Raw genomic sequence first — 12,387 nt, 5'->3', positions numbered from 1 at the left:
CGCAACAGAGAAAGCGACAAAGTATTTAGCCTTATTTATTAGCTGCCTGTGCAGATCGCCGCCCATAGCACTGATACGTCTTGTCACTGTTTGTTTGGATCGACTGATTTCTTGGAACCTGCTAACGTTCATGGGACACACAAGTTCTGCAGCATCAGTCAGACACCCTTTCACAAACTCCCCTTCGGAAATGGGTTTCCCAGATTGTGCAATTCTTAATGCGATTTTAAAACTTGCTCGCAGTGAAGATTTAGTGTGGTTGTCATTCTGGAAAATTGAAAACAGTACATTGTACAGCGTACAGTAAAATAGACATAAATGTAGCGCAAGAAACTAAGAGTTCAAGAAGTATCAGTTACTTTGACGTACAGTAAAATCGAGTTGATGTGTCTCATCCATTTTCTGAAGGACATTTAATTTTGCTTGCCGTTCTTCACTGTTGAGTACACTACACTCGTCTTTGTGATATGTATTGTAATGTCTTTCAATTGAAAACTTAAGCTGGATGCCTATTATTCGGCGGTACAGCAAACACTGTGAGTTTTCACCAATGGCTACAAAAAAGAATTGCAGTTCCCAGTCATTTTTAAACGACTGAGAACATAGATCTCCTGTCCATTGCTTTTTCACAGTACTTGCCATTTATCAGTACTGCTCTGTTAATGTTACGGTCACCAGGGGTAAACGAGACAGGATATGTTGCGCTCTTGCTTGTACCACATAAACAGGAGCCGCTGCCGTTCATTTAGGACACATGTCTAATAACAGATGTCGCTGTCGCACACGTGCGCACATGTGCAGCACTTTCGCACGTCTGCACACTGTGCAGCGTTTGGCCAGCCCTGATCTAGAATTTGTAGAAGGAGTAACACACTGACACTGCTTTCCTATCAACTTTCTTTTTCCAGTTTCTAATTACATATTTTCACATCTCTTCCACAATTTGACTAAGTTCCGCCACAGCTTCTTTTCCAGTGGCATAATAACTGGATCCTCAATAAACTGAGTGTATATTCCAGTTCAGAAAGTAAATATCTACTCACCAAGTGTAAATTCTGACATATCCACCTTATGATATGATCTCTGTCTGTTACATTTCCACTGTTATTTTTCACTATATATACTTCACTGAAACCCAAATAAAACATTTCTCTTTCATTAGTGGTAGTATTTTCATTCGTCTGTTGACCAAAGTTCAACAATATTGGACATGTCATGATATTACAGTTTAAGGAAGAAAAAAAAGAAACATACAGGCTTTACATTATTACTGATCTTCTTTGACAAAGATGGATCAAGTAGTTGGCTGTGGCATTATGGTAGGAGCCATTTGTCTGAAGTAATTTAAGGAAATCAAAGAAAACATAAATCTTGTTGGCCAGATGGAGATTTAGATTACCGTCTTTCTGAATACAAGGCTTCTCTGTTTAAAAACAGTGCAACCTAATTCAGTTTATCCCTAGTGTGCAATACTGTTTTTCAAAGAAGGTACTTAAGAATGTAAGACCCTGGTGCTATCTTTATCAATATTTATCACTGCACACAGTATACATGCTTTATGTCATGATGTACCATTACGCCCACCAACGTTTGGCATCAAGACCATGGCAGCAATGTTTGGTTTCCACTTTGTGTACTGCAGCTTCCTATTTGCTTGCCTGAAGAATTGAGTCAGTATCCCTCCATAATGAGGCCAATGATGAGCTCAGAAAGAGGATAAGGTGTTCATATTATCAACTGTGGAACTTTGGAGCATGTTTTCCATTAAAGAAAAGGAAACATTATTTCTTTATCTACTCATATTATCCAGAATAACTCTCCTGCTCCTGTTGTAACAATCCATTATTTAATTTTTTTTTTTTTAATTTTATAATCTTCTGTAGACTACTCGCAAGGTGTATCTTTAACTCTGGATAACGTTGTTGATATTAGTTGTAAATGTGATACTAATAAATGGAGGAAACATTCTGTCATGTCTTTTCTTCATGATAATTGTAATATTATTTGCATCATCTCTTGTTTCTGCTACTTTCCTGTACATCTGCCCGACCAAACATAATGCTATATTACAAGATTAGTTCAGTTACCCCATCACAGGTAGCTTTTACATATCCAGGACACATTTTCAGATTGTTCAGTCCGTGTTGTGATTAATTCTGCTACATATTCACATCTCCAAATATATCTGTAGAATACATAACAGTAAGAGATTCGCATAAGGGACAGACATGCCATAAACTGTTGCTAAGACTACGATATGAACAAATTGTTTATGCTGGGAATGCTCTGAGATATTATGTACTAGGATAATATATGTAAGTATATTGCTCATCATTATTTAAACATCTGTCACCAATTTTGAGAAAAGGTAACAGAATAATGCATTCTTTTACCGATCTTCAGTCTCTTGTTGGATGGGGACATCAGTAGAGAAATTTCTGTAAGTGTTGTATACCTCTTCCAGATTATGTGGGGTCGAAACACAGGTATAAGTTATTTTACAGTGAAGATCACCTTATTTTCTCTTCTCTAACCAGTCCTGATGTTCATGGTAATAAGAATTGTGTTTTTTTTATCTCATCTTCAGACTTAATGTAGTATGTCTGCTGTTGTAAGGTAATATAAGAATCTACTTATTTCAGCAGATGATGTTTGTATTTAGTGTAGGCACCCTGATGCTGATTTAATGTTATCAGTAATTATGATTTATGCATCTTGAACTCATTAAGGAAATAATTATGTTCACTTAATTTAGTGGGATGTAACATAAAGAAGATTGCAATGTTTTAACAGTTTCAGATGTATTGAAAATGGGAGACAGCTGTGCAAAGCTTATTGGACATGCTTTGTATTTCTTTTCCTATTCCTCTCAAAGGGGACGTACAATTTACTTAGAGGATATTTATGTTACACCTGAGTACAGGGGATCAAAGCTTGGTTCAGCTCTTTTTGATAAGGTGGCAAAGGTAAGGTTTTATCCATACTGTTATTTGTGTGCTTGGGTATTAAATCAGCCTGGAAAAACAAACCATTGTTTCAGCAGCCCAAGTAAATAAGTATACTATATACATTGGACTTAATGAATTTTTAATATTAATGTTTAATTTAATATTATTGCTTTATGTGAAAAATTTACCATAAAATGCAGTTGGTTACACCACAAGAAGCTTAAGATTAATTCCAAAAGAATATCAAAACTTTCATATTCCATGTGAACAAGACAAGTTGGCATAATAGGCAACTACCAGGTCTTTGTCATAACTTACATATACCTTGTTTTATTTGACTTCAATTTAATCCAACATGTGTTACTGTTGTTGACACCTTGTGTCATGTGGTTTCTGTATAAGACAACATGCTGTGTTGACAAAGATTTCGAAATTGCAAATCTTAAAATTACATTTTGCACTTTTCCTTTCTATGTCATAGGTGTATATAGATCCCCCTGTGGAAACTCTGATGCTTTTCTGAAATCACTTGATGGAGTCTTAAGTAAATTAATGTCAGGCTGTAGAAGTGTAAATCCTGTCGTACTGGGAGATCTGAACATCAACACTTTACATGATGGTCACAAAAGCAAACATTTGACAGATTGTATCCTGTCTTATGGGGCTAAAAATCTTCTTGGACCAGTACCCACCAGAATAGCTAACACACATAGTAGTTCAATTGATCATGTTAACACAAATTGTGACCACATCATCGCAACAGACATAATAAATAGTCACCTCTCAGATCATTTAGGCCAAACACTAGTGTTAAAAAGGAATACCAATTTCAAACAAAAAAAAGTACATGCAGAGGCGAATATATCTGCAAACACCATTGCTACACTAAGAAACAGTTTAAGCCAGGAAACATGAGAATCAGTTATAACTACCATTTGGGTCAACAACAAATGTAACATGTTCACAGAAATTATTACTGAGCACTTAAATAGAGCCATGCCATTAAGAAAAGTGAGTATCCAGAAAAATCAGCCTTCAAAATCATAACCTGCGCCACTAGATTTTAAAACAAAAGATCTGAAAGAAAAAATGGAAAACATGTATAGCTTACACAGACTGACTAACTCAGAGTTAATTAAAGAACTCTACAAGTAGTACAAATATAAGTACCGCAAGGAAGTCAGGAGATTCAAATAAGAAAGAATCAGCCAATTGATACAAGATTCAGATAACATTTCAAAGACTTACTGGTCGTTTGTAAATAAAATCAGAAGCAATGAAACAGAAACTAAAGTTAATAATGCACAATTAACTGTGAATAATGAAGATATCTCTGGTCCTCTTCTAGTCAGCAATATTTTTAATAATTGCTTCATAGATGCCATTGAAAAGATGTCTCTATGAAACAGGATATACGGCACTTATTTGAGTCCTGTAACAAATAGAACTACAGAACACTACCTGCAGTAAGCACATATGACATTCTGCAGCTTATTGGTAACCTCAGAAACAAAAAATCAACAGGATTAGATGAAATTTCTCCTTATCTATTGAAAAAATGTAAACATGAACTAATGAAACCACTAGTTCATCTAATAAACTGTGTTCTCAAAGACAGTGTGTTCCCTGACGAGCTGAATCTATCTGTAGTGAAACCAATACACAAAAACCCTCAGCAAACTGATAGAGAAAATAATATTAAAAAACAGTTTGGAACATTACAACAATGCTGACATATTAAGTGATTTCCAGCATGGTTTCAGAAGAGGTTGAAGTACCACATCAGCAGCTGTACAATTTGTCCATAATGTGCTTGAAAAAATAAATGAAAAATCCCAAGCAGCAGGTGCATTCCTTGACCTCTCGAGGGCTTTTGATAGAGTACATCATGATGTGCTCTTATCAAAAATTGTGAAGAGTGGTGTCACTGGAAAACTCATGCAATTGCTAGAAACATATTTAAAGGGTAGACAACAGTGCACGGAGATTATATACTCTAATAGAGAAATACTGGAGAGGAGAAGGTCAAGTATAAGAAATATGCATTTTGGTGTTCCTCAGAGCTCTATTTTAGGTCCAGTCCTATTTGTATACTATGTAAATGATTTCCCTAGTTCTCTTGACAATAAGCAGTTGATCTATATGTATGCAGGTGATACATCTGGTGTCTGCTATGCAGACAGTGAGCCCAGCCTAATGGAAGAGATACATAACTTTATTGAAAAAGCAAGAGCTCACTTTGAAAGAGAGAACCCAAAGGTAAACATAGAAAAACTAATATTATTGATTTTAAATCCAGTGGTCCAAACAGACAAAATACTGTGATGAAATTCTACCAAAAACATTTACAGATTGTAAATTCTTGGGTTTATGCACAGATGATCGACTTTAATGGAAGCAGCAAGCTGATTATCTCTGTAAACAAATAACACCCAGTCTATATGTAGTAAGAAGATTATCACCATATCTTAATTCTTAAACCCTAAGGACTGTATATTATGGATTAGTGTATCCTTTCTTTTCTTATGTAATAGTACTGTGGGGTGGGACATGCCAAACTAATATGAAAAGTGTTTTCATACTCCAGAAGTGAGCCTTGAGGATCAAGCCAAAGTAAAACCAGGAACTTTTTGCAAACCCCTATTCATTAGACACACTATTCTCACAGTTTATGCTATGTATATACTAGAAACTATAATGCTAGCAAAACAAGACAGTAAGATCACAAAAAGAAACATGGATATTCACAACTATGAAACAAGGCATAGAAAAGATTTTCATATGGCTAACAGAAGATTAAATTTAACAGCAAAAAGCCCTTATGTCAAAGGAGCTGTTTTTAATAACTTGTTACCAAATGAAGTAAATATATTGACAGGGGATACTTTTAAAAAGAGAGTCAAGCAGTGGCTTATCCAAAAATACCCATATAACTGGAATTTATCATGAACTAAAATGTAATAAGAAATAATGTAAACTAAAAAAAAAATGTAATTTTAAAACTTTATGCTTAGTTGAAAATGCACATGCATGTAAAATTAGGTGTTATAGGCAATAAATTGGATTGAATTGGTTGTTTTACTGTTGTTGAGTACTTCTTGAGTGTCACATTACCTTGACATAATGATTTAGTAATGAGATATGAGATAATTGTGTGTTTGTTTAAAATTCTGCTTCACAGTATGCAAAATAACTGTAAAAATAGGCAAGATGTTATTGAAAGCATTAGATTCAGTCATCCATACAGTGTGTTCAGTGAATCTCATCATGAAGTAGACATGCATGTATGTTGAACAAATCAAGGTATATGTTAGCAGGCAGAAGTGGCCACTATAGACTGCTTCTCTGAAGTGTAGTAAAAAGATATTATAAGTATTGCTGATTTACTAACACTGATAATTAAGGTAATTACTTCCAGAGACTACTATCAACTGTTTATATACAGGAAAAATTAAAAACCTATTTAATATGAACATTATTATTCAAACGAATTTATGCCTAGGAGTCCAAATATTCTGATAAACTGTAGGAACAGCTAACAAGATACTCTTTTACTTTGTTTTGTAATACTGGGGACTTCCAAGTTCCATCTCAATGTGTACAGGTAGCCTGCTACAGAGCTTTACACCAGACTGTCTAACTCCATTGTAAACCATAAGTAGTGTCAATAAAGTGCTTTTAACTTGTGTGAGGCAGCAGTGTGTTTAGATTATGATCACCGTTGGTCTGAAATTTTGTTCAGACAAACTGTGTAGTTCTTCTTTAATGTGCACTTCTTCACTTTTTCAACTTCTCCTGAACTGAAAACTGTAAACTATTAATATACCTTCAGTTTCTCCAATAATAGTAAGTCCTTTTTCAAATATGATTATATTGATCCATCAGTTACAATATATTAACACAGCATATGCAATTCACAGGAATACATCAATCTGCCATTGTTTTGAATCTGTATGATATGCATAAATTACCATCTAAATATTAAGCATCATCTCCCCTCTGTGACGTCACTCCCATTGTCACTGTATGTGCTGTTCCGTGGTGCACCTTGCTTCTCTATGTGAGGATGTCATAGCACAGAGCAACTGCTCAACCAGCAAGTACAGGAACACATAGTAAAGCTGCAGTCATCATCCCACCTTGGAGATGCTTTGCATCCATCTGGGCCAGTGTATATGCACAATATGAAACAAATTTCTGAACAGTATGTGATTCTAAATTACTTAACTAATCAAACAAATACTTTCCAATGTCACTACCATCATTTGTCTGTAAGGCAGATGTTGAGTAAAACGTCACTTTCCCCAAACTGATATGTTATATTAAAAGACACAGCCCCTATGGAAATTACTTTACTTCTAGTGCTGTCATTATGAATTTCAGAATTCATCCTATATTCACTCTTACTGTTAAGTATGAGATAAAACTTGTGTCATGTAAGTGTATGGATCCCAAAGTCCCTGGAGAGGCTACTGCAAGACGTTCAGTTGTCAACTTTAAGTAATAATCTTTCTGCGCACTTCTACACAATTATTTTTTGCATTCCTTCAGAACATAATTCCATAGAACAGTACTGAGTGAAAAAAGTATGCTAGCACTCCTGTCTGCAGGGCAACACAAAGAGACAGAATTCTAAGTACAAAATCAAGCATAACTTAGTTTTTTGGGTAGCTTATTAACATTCTGGTGCCACTTCAGCTAGTTATCCATCTGGATGCCTTGAAACATCACACAAGGACTTTGATCTTATGTGTGTCTGTTTATCTCTGTGTTTGGGCCCTGTAAGTAATTTTTATTTGCCTGAAATTTGATACTGATACTATGAGTCTTTATAAGATTAAAGATTAACCTGTTTGCTGTGGGGCAGTTGTAAGCTTGTTAAAATTATTCTCATGTCTTTGTCTGGTTGGAATGTGTTTGCAGTCCCTGTCAGAATACTAGTGTCCTCAGCAAACATCACAATTTTTGAAGAGTCCTTAAGTTTCCGAGGTATAATTTACGTAAATCAAGAATAGGTGTGGGTCAGCCATTGAACCTTGGAGTACGTTATAATTATATACTGTTTCTTGCACATTTATATCTTTCAGAAAATTCATCTTGACTCACTGACCAATTACAAGAGTAAAACAAGGACGATGTTAGCAAATCAGCACGAAATATTAGTACTACCGTTGAAATGCCATCATAACCAGAATTACTGCTTTTAAGTGGCCTATGTGCATTTGTGATCTCTTTTACAATTGATTAGGAAAAACAGATGTTTCTGGTGGAGTAAGTAAAGCTTTTCTTTGTAACTCTAACAGACCATTTTTTGTTCTCATGCTTTCAGCTAACATTAGCAAGAGCTCATTAAATTTAGTGGTCAGTGATTTGAATTTACCATCAACTGTCTTACTAGTGCTATTATTATTTACCTTACTGAGTGTATTTGTTTTGAGTCTATTAATGCTTCAATTCGTCCTTGCAAAATTATTTTAATATTGAATTTTTTGTGCAAAGTTTTTTTGATGAAACAGTGAAGAATTTTGTTATATTTCTCTCAAATGTGCTTTAGGTAACTGGAACCTCTGCTTTAATATGAAGATTCTAGAGAAATGTATAAAATATGTAACTTCACTAATTTGGTACTAAGTCTCGATCTTCTTTCAGTCTCTTGCTGTTGATTGTCCTCCAACTGTTAGTGAATTTGACAAATTTATGCTTAATTATGTACAAATGTACACCACATTGCTGTAATTTATTTTTGATCTCTTCATATTTATTTGCACGCTGTACCTTCCACAGATACAAAGAGAAATTATCCTTGTGGATATGAAATAAGTCAAAAAAATCTTAAAAGATATTTTATTTAAAAGGTAATGAATAGCTTGTCACTATACATGCAGATTTTCAGTACACTGGGGCATAGTGAAAATTATAGGCTGTTGTAGGCACACATCTTAAAATAGAAGAATCATTGTACAACACTTATTTACAGGGATGCATTACTGCACTGAAATTGTACAGAAGTGGCGTTTAACTAATACTCAATTTGTTTTGTATTATTAGTAACATATACACATCAGTTGGTTCAACTAAGAAATTAATCACTGGACTAGAATTTGGCTCCTTATAAACAGAACTTTATTAGTAGAAGGTTTTTATGGCTGCTGGCAAGTTATGGAAAATGTGCTTTTCTGAATAATGGATATGTGACTTTAAAGTTTTGTGCCGATAATTCTTGTTTTTTAGTATTTTTTTCCATGAACTGAACTCTTGATTTGAAAATGAGATACATTTTAATGACAAATTTCATTAAGAAAAAAAATGTATTGGGAATCAGTATTTAGTATCACCATTTCCCTAAACAGCCCTCTTCAGGATGTTATCGAGTTCTCACCACAGGTAATTCTTTTTAACAACACACACACATATACTCCCCCCCCCCCCCCCCCCCCCCCCCCCCCGCACATTCATTCACACAAGCAAGCACAACTCGTGCACATATGACTGCCATTTCTGGCAGCTCAAACCAGAATGAAACTGTCACATAGATTGGAAGCAACAATCTGGAGGGGGCAGTGAAGGGTAAGGGATATCAATGTATAATTGGGGAGAGTGAAAAGTGCTGTTGTGGGACAGGGAGGTGGGGAAGGGTGGCAAGGCAACAAGGAGTGAAAAAGGAGAGGAGAGAGTAAGATGGGTGGGTGCTTTGGCAGAGGGTGGCACACAAAGAGGGTGGGAGACAAGAAGAGGGAGGAGATGGTAGGACAGAGGGGATGGAAAATGTTGTGTGGAGGGTGTGGGGACAGTATGTTATTGTTAAGTTCAGGCCAGAATAATTTCGGGATTGGAGAATGCATTGTAAGGATAAGTGCCATTTGGACATTTCAGAAAAGCTGGTGGTGGGGAGTATCCAGATGGCTCAGCTAGTAAAACAACCATTGAAATCAAACATGTCATGTTCAGCTGCAAGTTGTGCCATAGGGTGGTCTTCCTTGCTCTTGGCCACAATTTGTCAGTGGCCATTCATCCTGTTGGACAGCTGGTTGGTAGTCATATCAATATAAAAAGCTGTGCAATGATAGGAGCAGAGCTGTTACATGACACAGCTGCTTTCACAGGTGGACCACCCACTGATGGGGCAAGTTAAGCCTTGACAGGAATGGAATAAGAAGTGCTGAGTGGGTGGACTGGGCAGGTCGTCAACCTGGGTTTGCCACAGGGATGTGATTCTTGTGGCAAGGATTTGGTATTGGGAGTGACAGGGATGGACTAGGATATTGTGGGGGTTGGGTGGGTGATGGAACACCACATTGGGAGGGGTGGAAATGATATTGGGTAGGATGTCCATCATTTCAGGGCATTATGATAGCTAATCAGAGCCCTTGCAAAGGATGTGGATCAGTTGTTCCAATCTGGAGTGGTATGAAAGGGCACTCCTTTGTGGCTGGTTCTTGGGCATGGTGAGAGGATTGGGGGTGTGAAGAGAAATGGCACAGGAGATCTGTTTGCAGACTATGTCTGGGGGATAATGCTTGTCTGTGAAGACATTGGTGAAATCCTCAACATACTGGGCAAGGGAGTTCTTGTCAGTGCAGATATGCCATCTGCAGGTGACCAGGCTGCATGGGAAGGATTTTCTTGTGTGGAAGGGTGTACAGTTGTTGAAATGCAGCTACTATTGGTGGTTGGTGGGTTTAATGTGGACAGAGGTGTGGTTGGAGCTATCAGGGAGGAGGAGGTCTATGTCCAGGATGTGGCACATTGGATTGAGGGAGAGAAGGTGTTGAGGTAATGAAGTAATGAAGAATGGTGTCTTGCCCCTGAGTCTAGATCTACATCTACATTTATACTCCTCAAGCCACCTGACAGTGTGTGGTGGAGATCTTGAAGATATCATCAATGAATCCAAACAAGACTAATGGTTTGGCATTTTGGGAAACAATTAAAGTCTCATTTAGGTGACCCATAAACAGGTTGGTATAGGAGGGTGCCATGCGAATGTCCTGTTTCTTTTTCCCCCCTGTGTTGCAGACTTGCTTGCATATCCTTCCTTCAGAGTGGAAGTAGTTGTGAGTTAAGATGAAGTAATTAAGGTGCATGAGGAATGAGGTAGCAGATTTGGAGTCTGAAGGACATTAGGAAAGGTAGTGTACTATGGCAGTAAGACTGTGGGCATGAGGAATGTTCTTCTATAGGAAGGTGGCATCAACAATGATGAGTAGGGATCCAGGGGGTAAAAGGGTGGGAATGGTGGAGAGTTGGTGAAAGTAGTGGTTGGTACCTTTGATGTGGAAGGCTAGATTATGGGCAATTAGTTGGAGATGTAGATCAGTGAGGGTCAGAATTCTTTCTTTGGGGCAAAATAATCAGGCACAATTGGGCATCCAGAATTGCTCGGTTTGTGGATTGTGTGAAGCATGTAGGTGGGTGTGTGGGATGTCATAGGGATGTGGAGGGAAATGGATTCAGGGGAGAGGATCTGGGAAAGGCCTAAGGCTTTCAGCAGGGACTGGCACTCATGTTGGATTTGTGAGATGGGATCACTCTGGCAGAGTTTATCAGTGGAGGAGTCAGATATTTGGCAGAGGCCCTCCACCAAGTAGTTACTGCAATTAATAAAAACAGTGCTGTACCTTTTGCCTGCAGGTAATGTGATTAGATCAGGATTTGTTTTGAGGTTGTGAATGACTGCTCGTTCTTCTGCTGAAAGTTTGGTGTTCTGAGGAAGGGACCTAGGGAAGGAGGCCCGGTTGGAGGTAAGGAATTCCTGGAAGTTGACCAGTGGGTGGTTAGGTGGGAGAGGAGGAGGATCACAGTTGGCTAGTGGTATGAACTGGGAGAGGTAGGGATTAGGTCGACTCTCTGCTCCTCTCCTTTTTCGGTACGTCCCCCCCCCCCCCACCCTCCCCACCTTCCTGGCCTACAGCCTCCCAACATTTGCACCTATTGGCAGTCTAGTCCCTCCACATTCCACCAGACAGTGCTCTTCTCTGCTCCCACCCATACACTGCTATCACTTCCCTTTTCCTGGCCCCTCCAGATTGCCGCTTCCATTCTACGTGACAGTTGCATTCTCGTCTAAGCTGCAGGAGATGGGAGTTGTGTGTGTGTGTGTGTGTGGGGGGGGGGGGGGGGATGTACTTGTTTGTGTTAATGAATGTGTGTGTGTGTTTCTTTTTCTGACAATGGCTGTGGACAGAAGCTAATGTGTAAATGTCTTTTAGTTTTGTGTCTCTGCATCTTAATGTGTCATCTTTACAGTAAGTAGCAATCTATCTTTTCCTTAAATTTTGGATATTCCAACCTGGAGTTTCCATTGTATAATTCTTATCATACATTTTTGGACCCAGAAAACTTTAGCTGTAGCAATCTATCTTTTCCTTAAATTTTGGATATTCCAACCTGGAGTTTCCATTGTATAATTCTTATCATACATTTTTGGACCCAGAAAACT

At 37.7% G+C, this 12,387-nt stretch overlaps 1 protein-coding gene across 5 annotated transcripts in view; it reads left to right on the top strand.

The window, feature by feature from the left end:
• Window positions 1-12,387, top strand: part of LOC124590384 (thialysine N-epsilon-acetyltransferase-like) — a 139,739-nt gene that overhangs the window by 106,103 nt on the left and 21,249 nt on the right. For 4 of the 5 annotated variants that reach the window (XM_047131646.1, XM_047131648.1, XM_047131645.1 and 1 more), the window contains exon 5: window positions 2,794-2,966. In XM_047131646.1, the coding sequence (XP_046987602.1) occupies window positions 2,794-2,966 (173 nt within the window). Of the gene's footprint in view, window positions 1-2,793; window positions 2,967-8,035; window positions 8,220-12,387 lie in introns of all 5 variants that reach the window. The other variant, XR_006976585.1, reaches the window with a different exon arrangement.

Source organism: Schistocerca americana, chromosome 2 (assembly GCF_021461395.2).
Source record: "Schistocerca americana isolate TAMUIC-IGC-003095 chromosome 2, iqSchAmer2.1, whole genome shotgun sequence".
In the NCBI taxonomy this organism is placed as follows: Eukaryota; Metazoa; Arthropoda; class Insecta; order Orthoptera; family Acrididae; genus Schistocerca; species Schistocerca americana.
The sequence above is the reverse complement of the archived record's forward strand: the minus strand, read 5'-3'. Positions and strand labels throughout refer to the sequence as shown.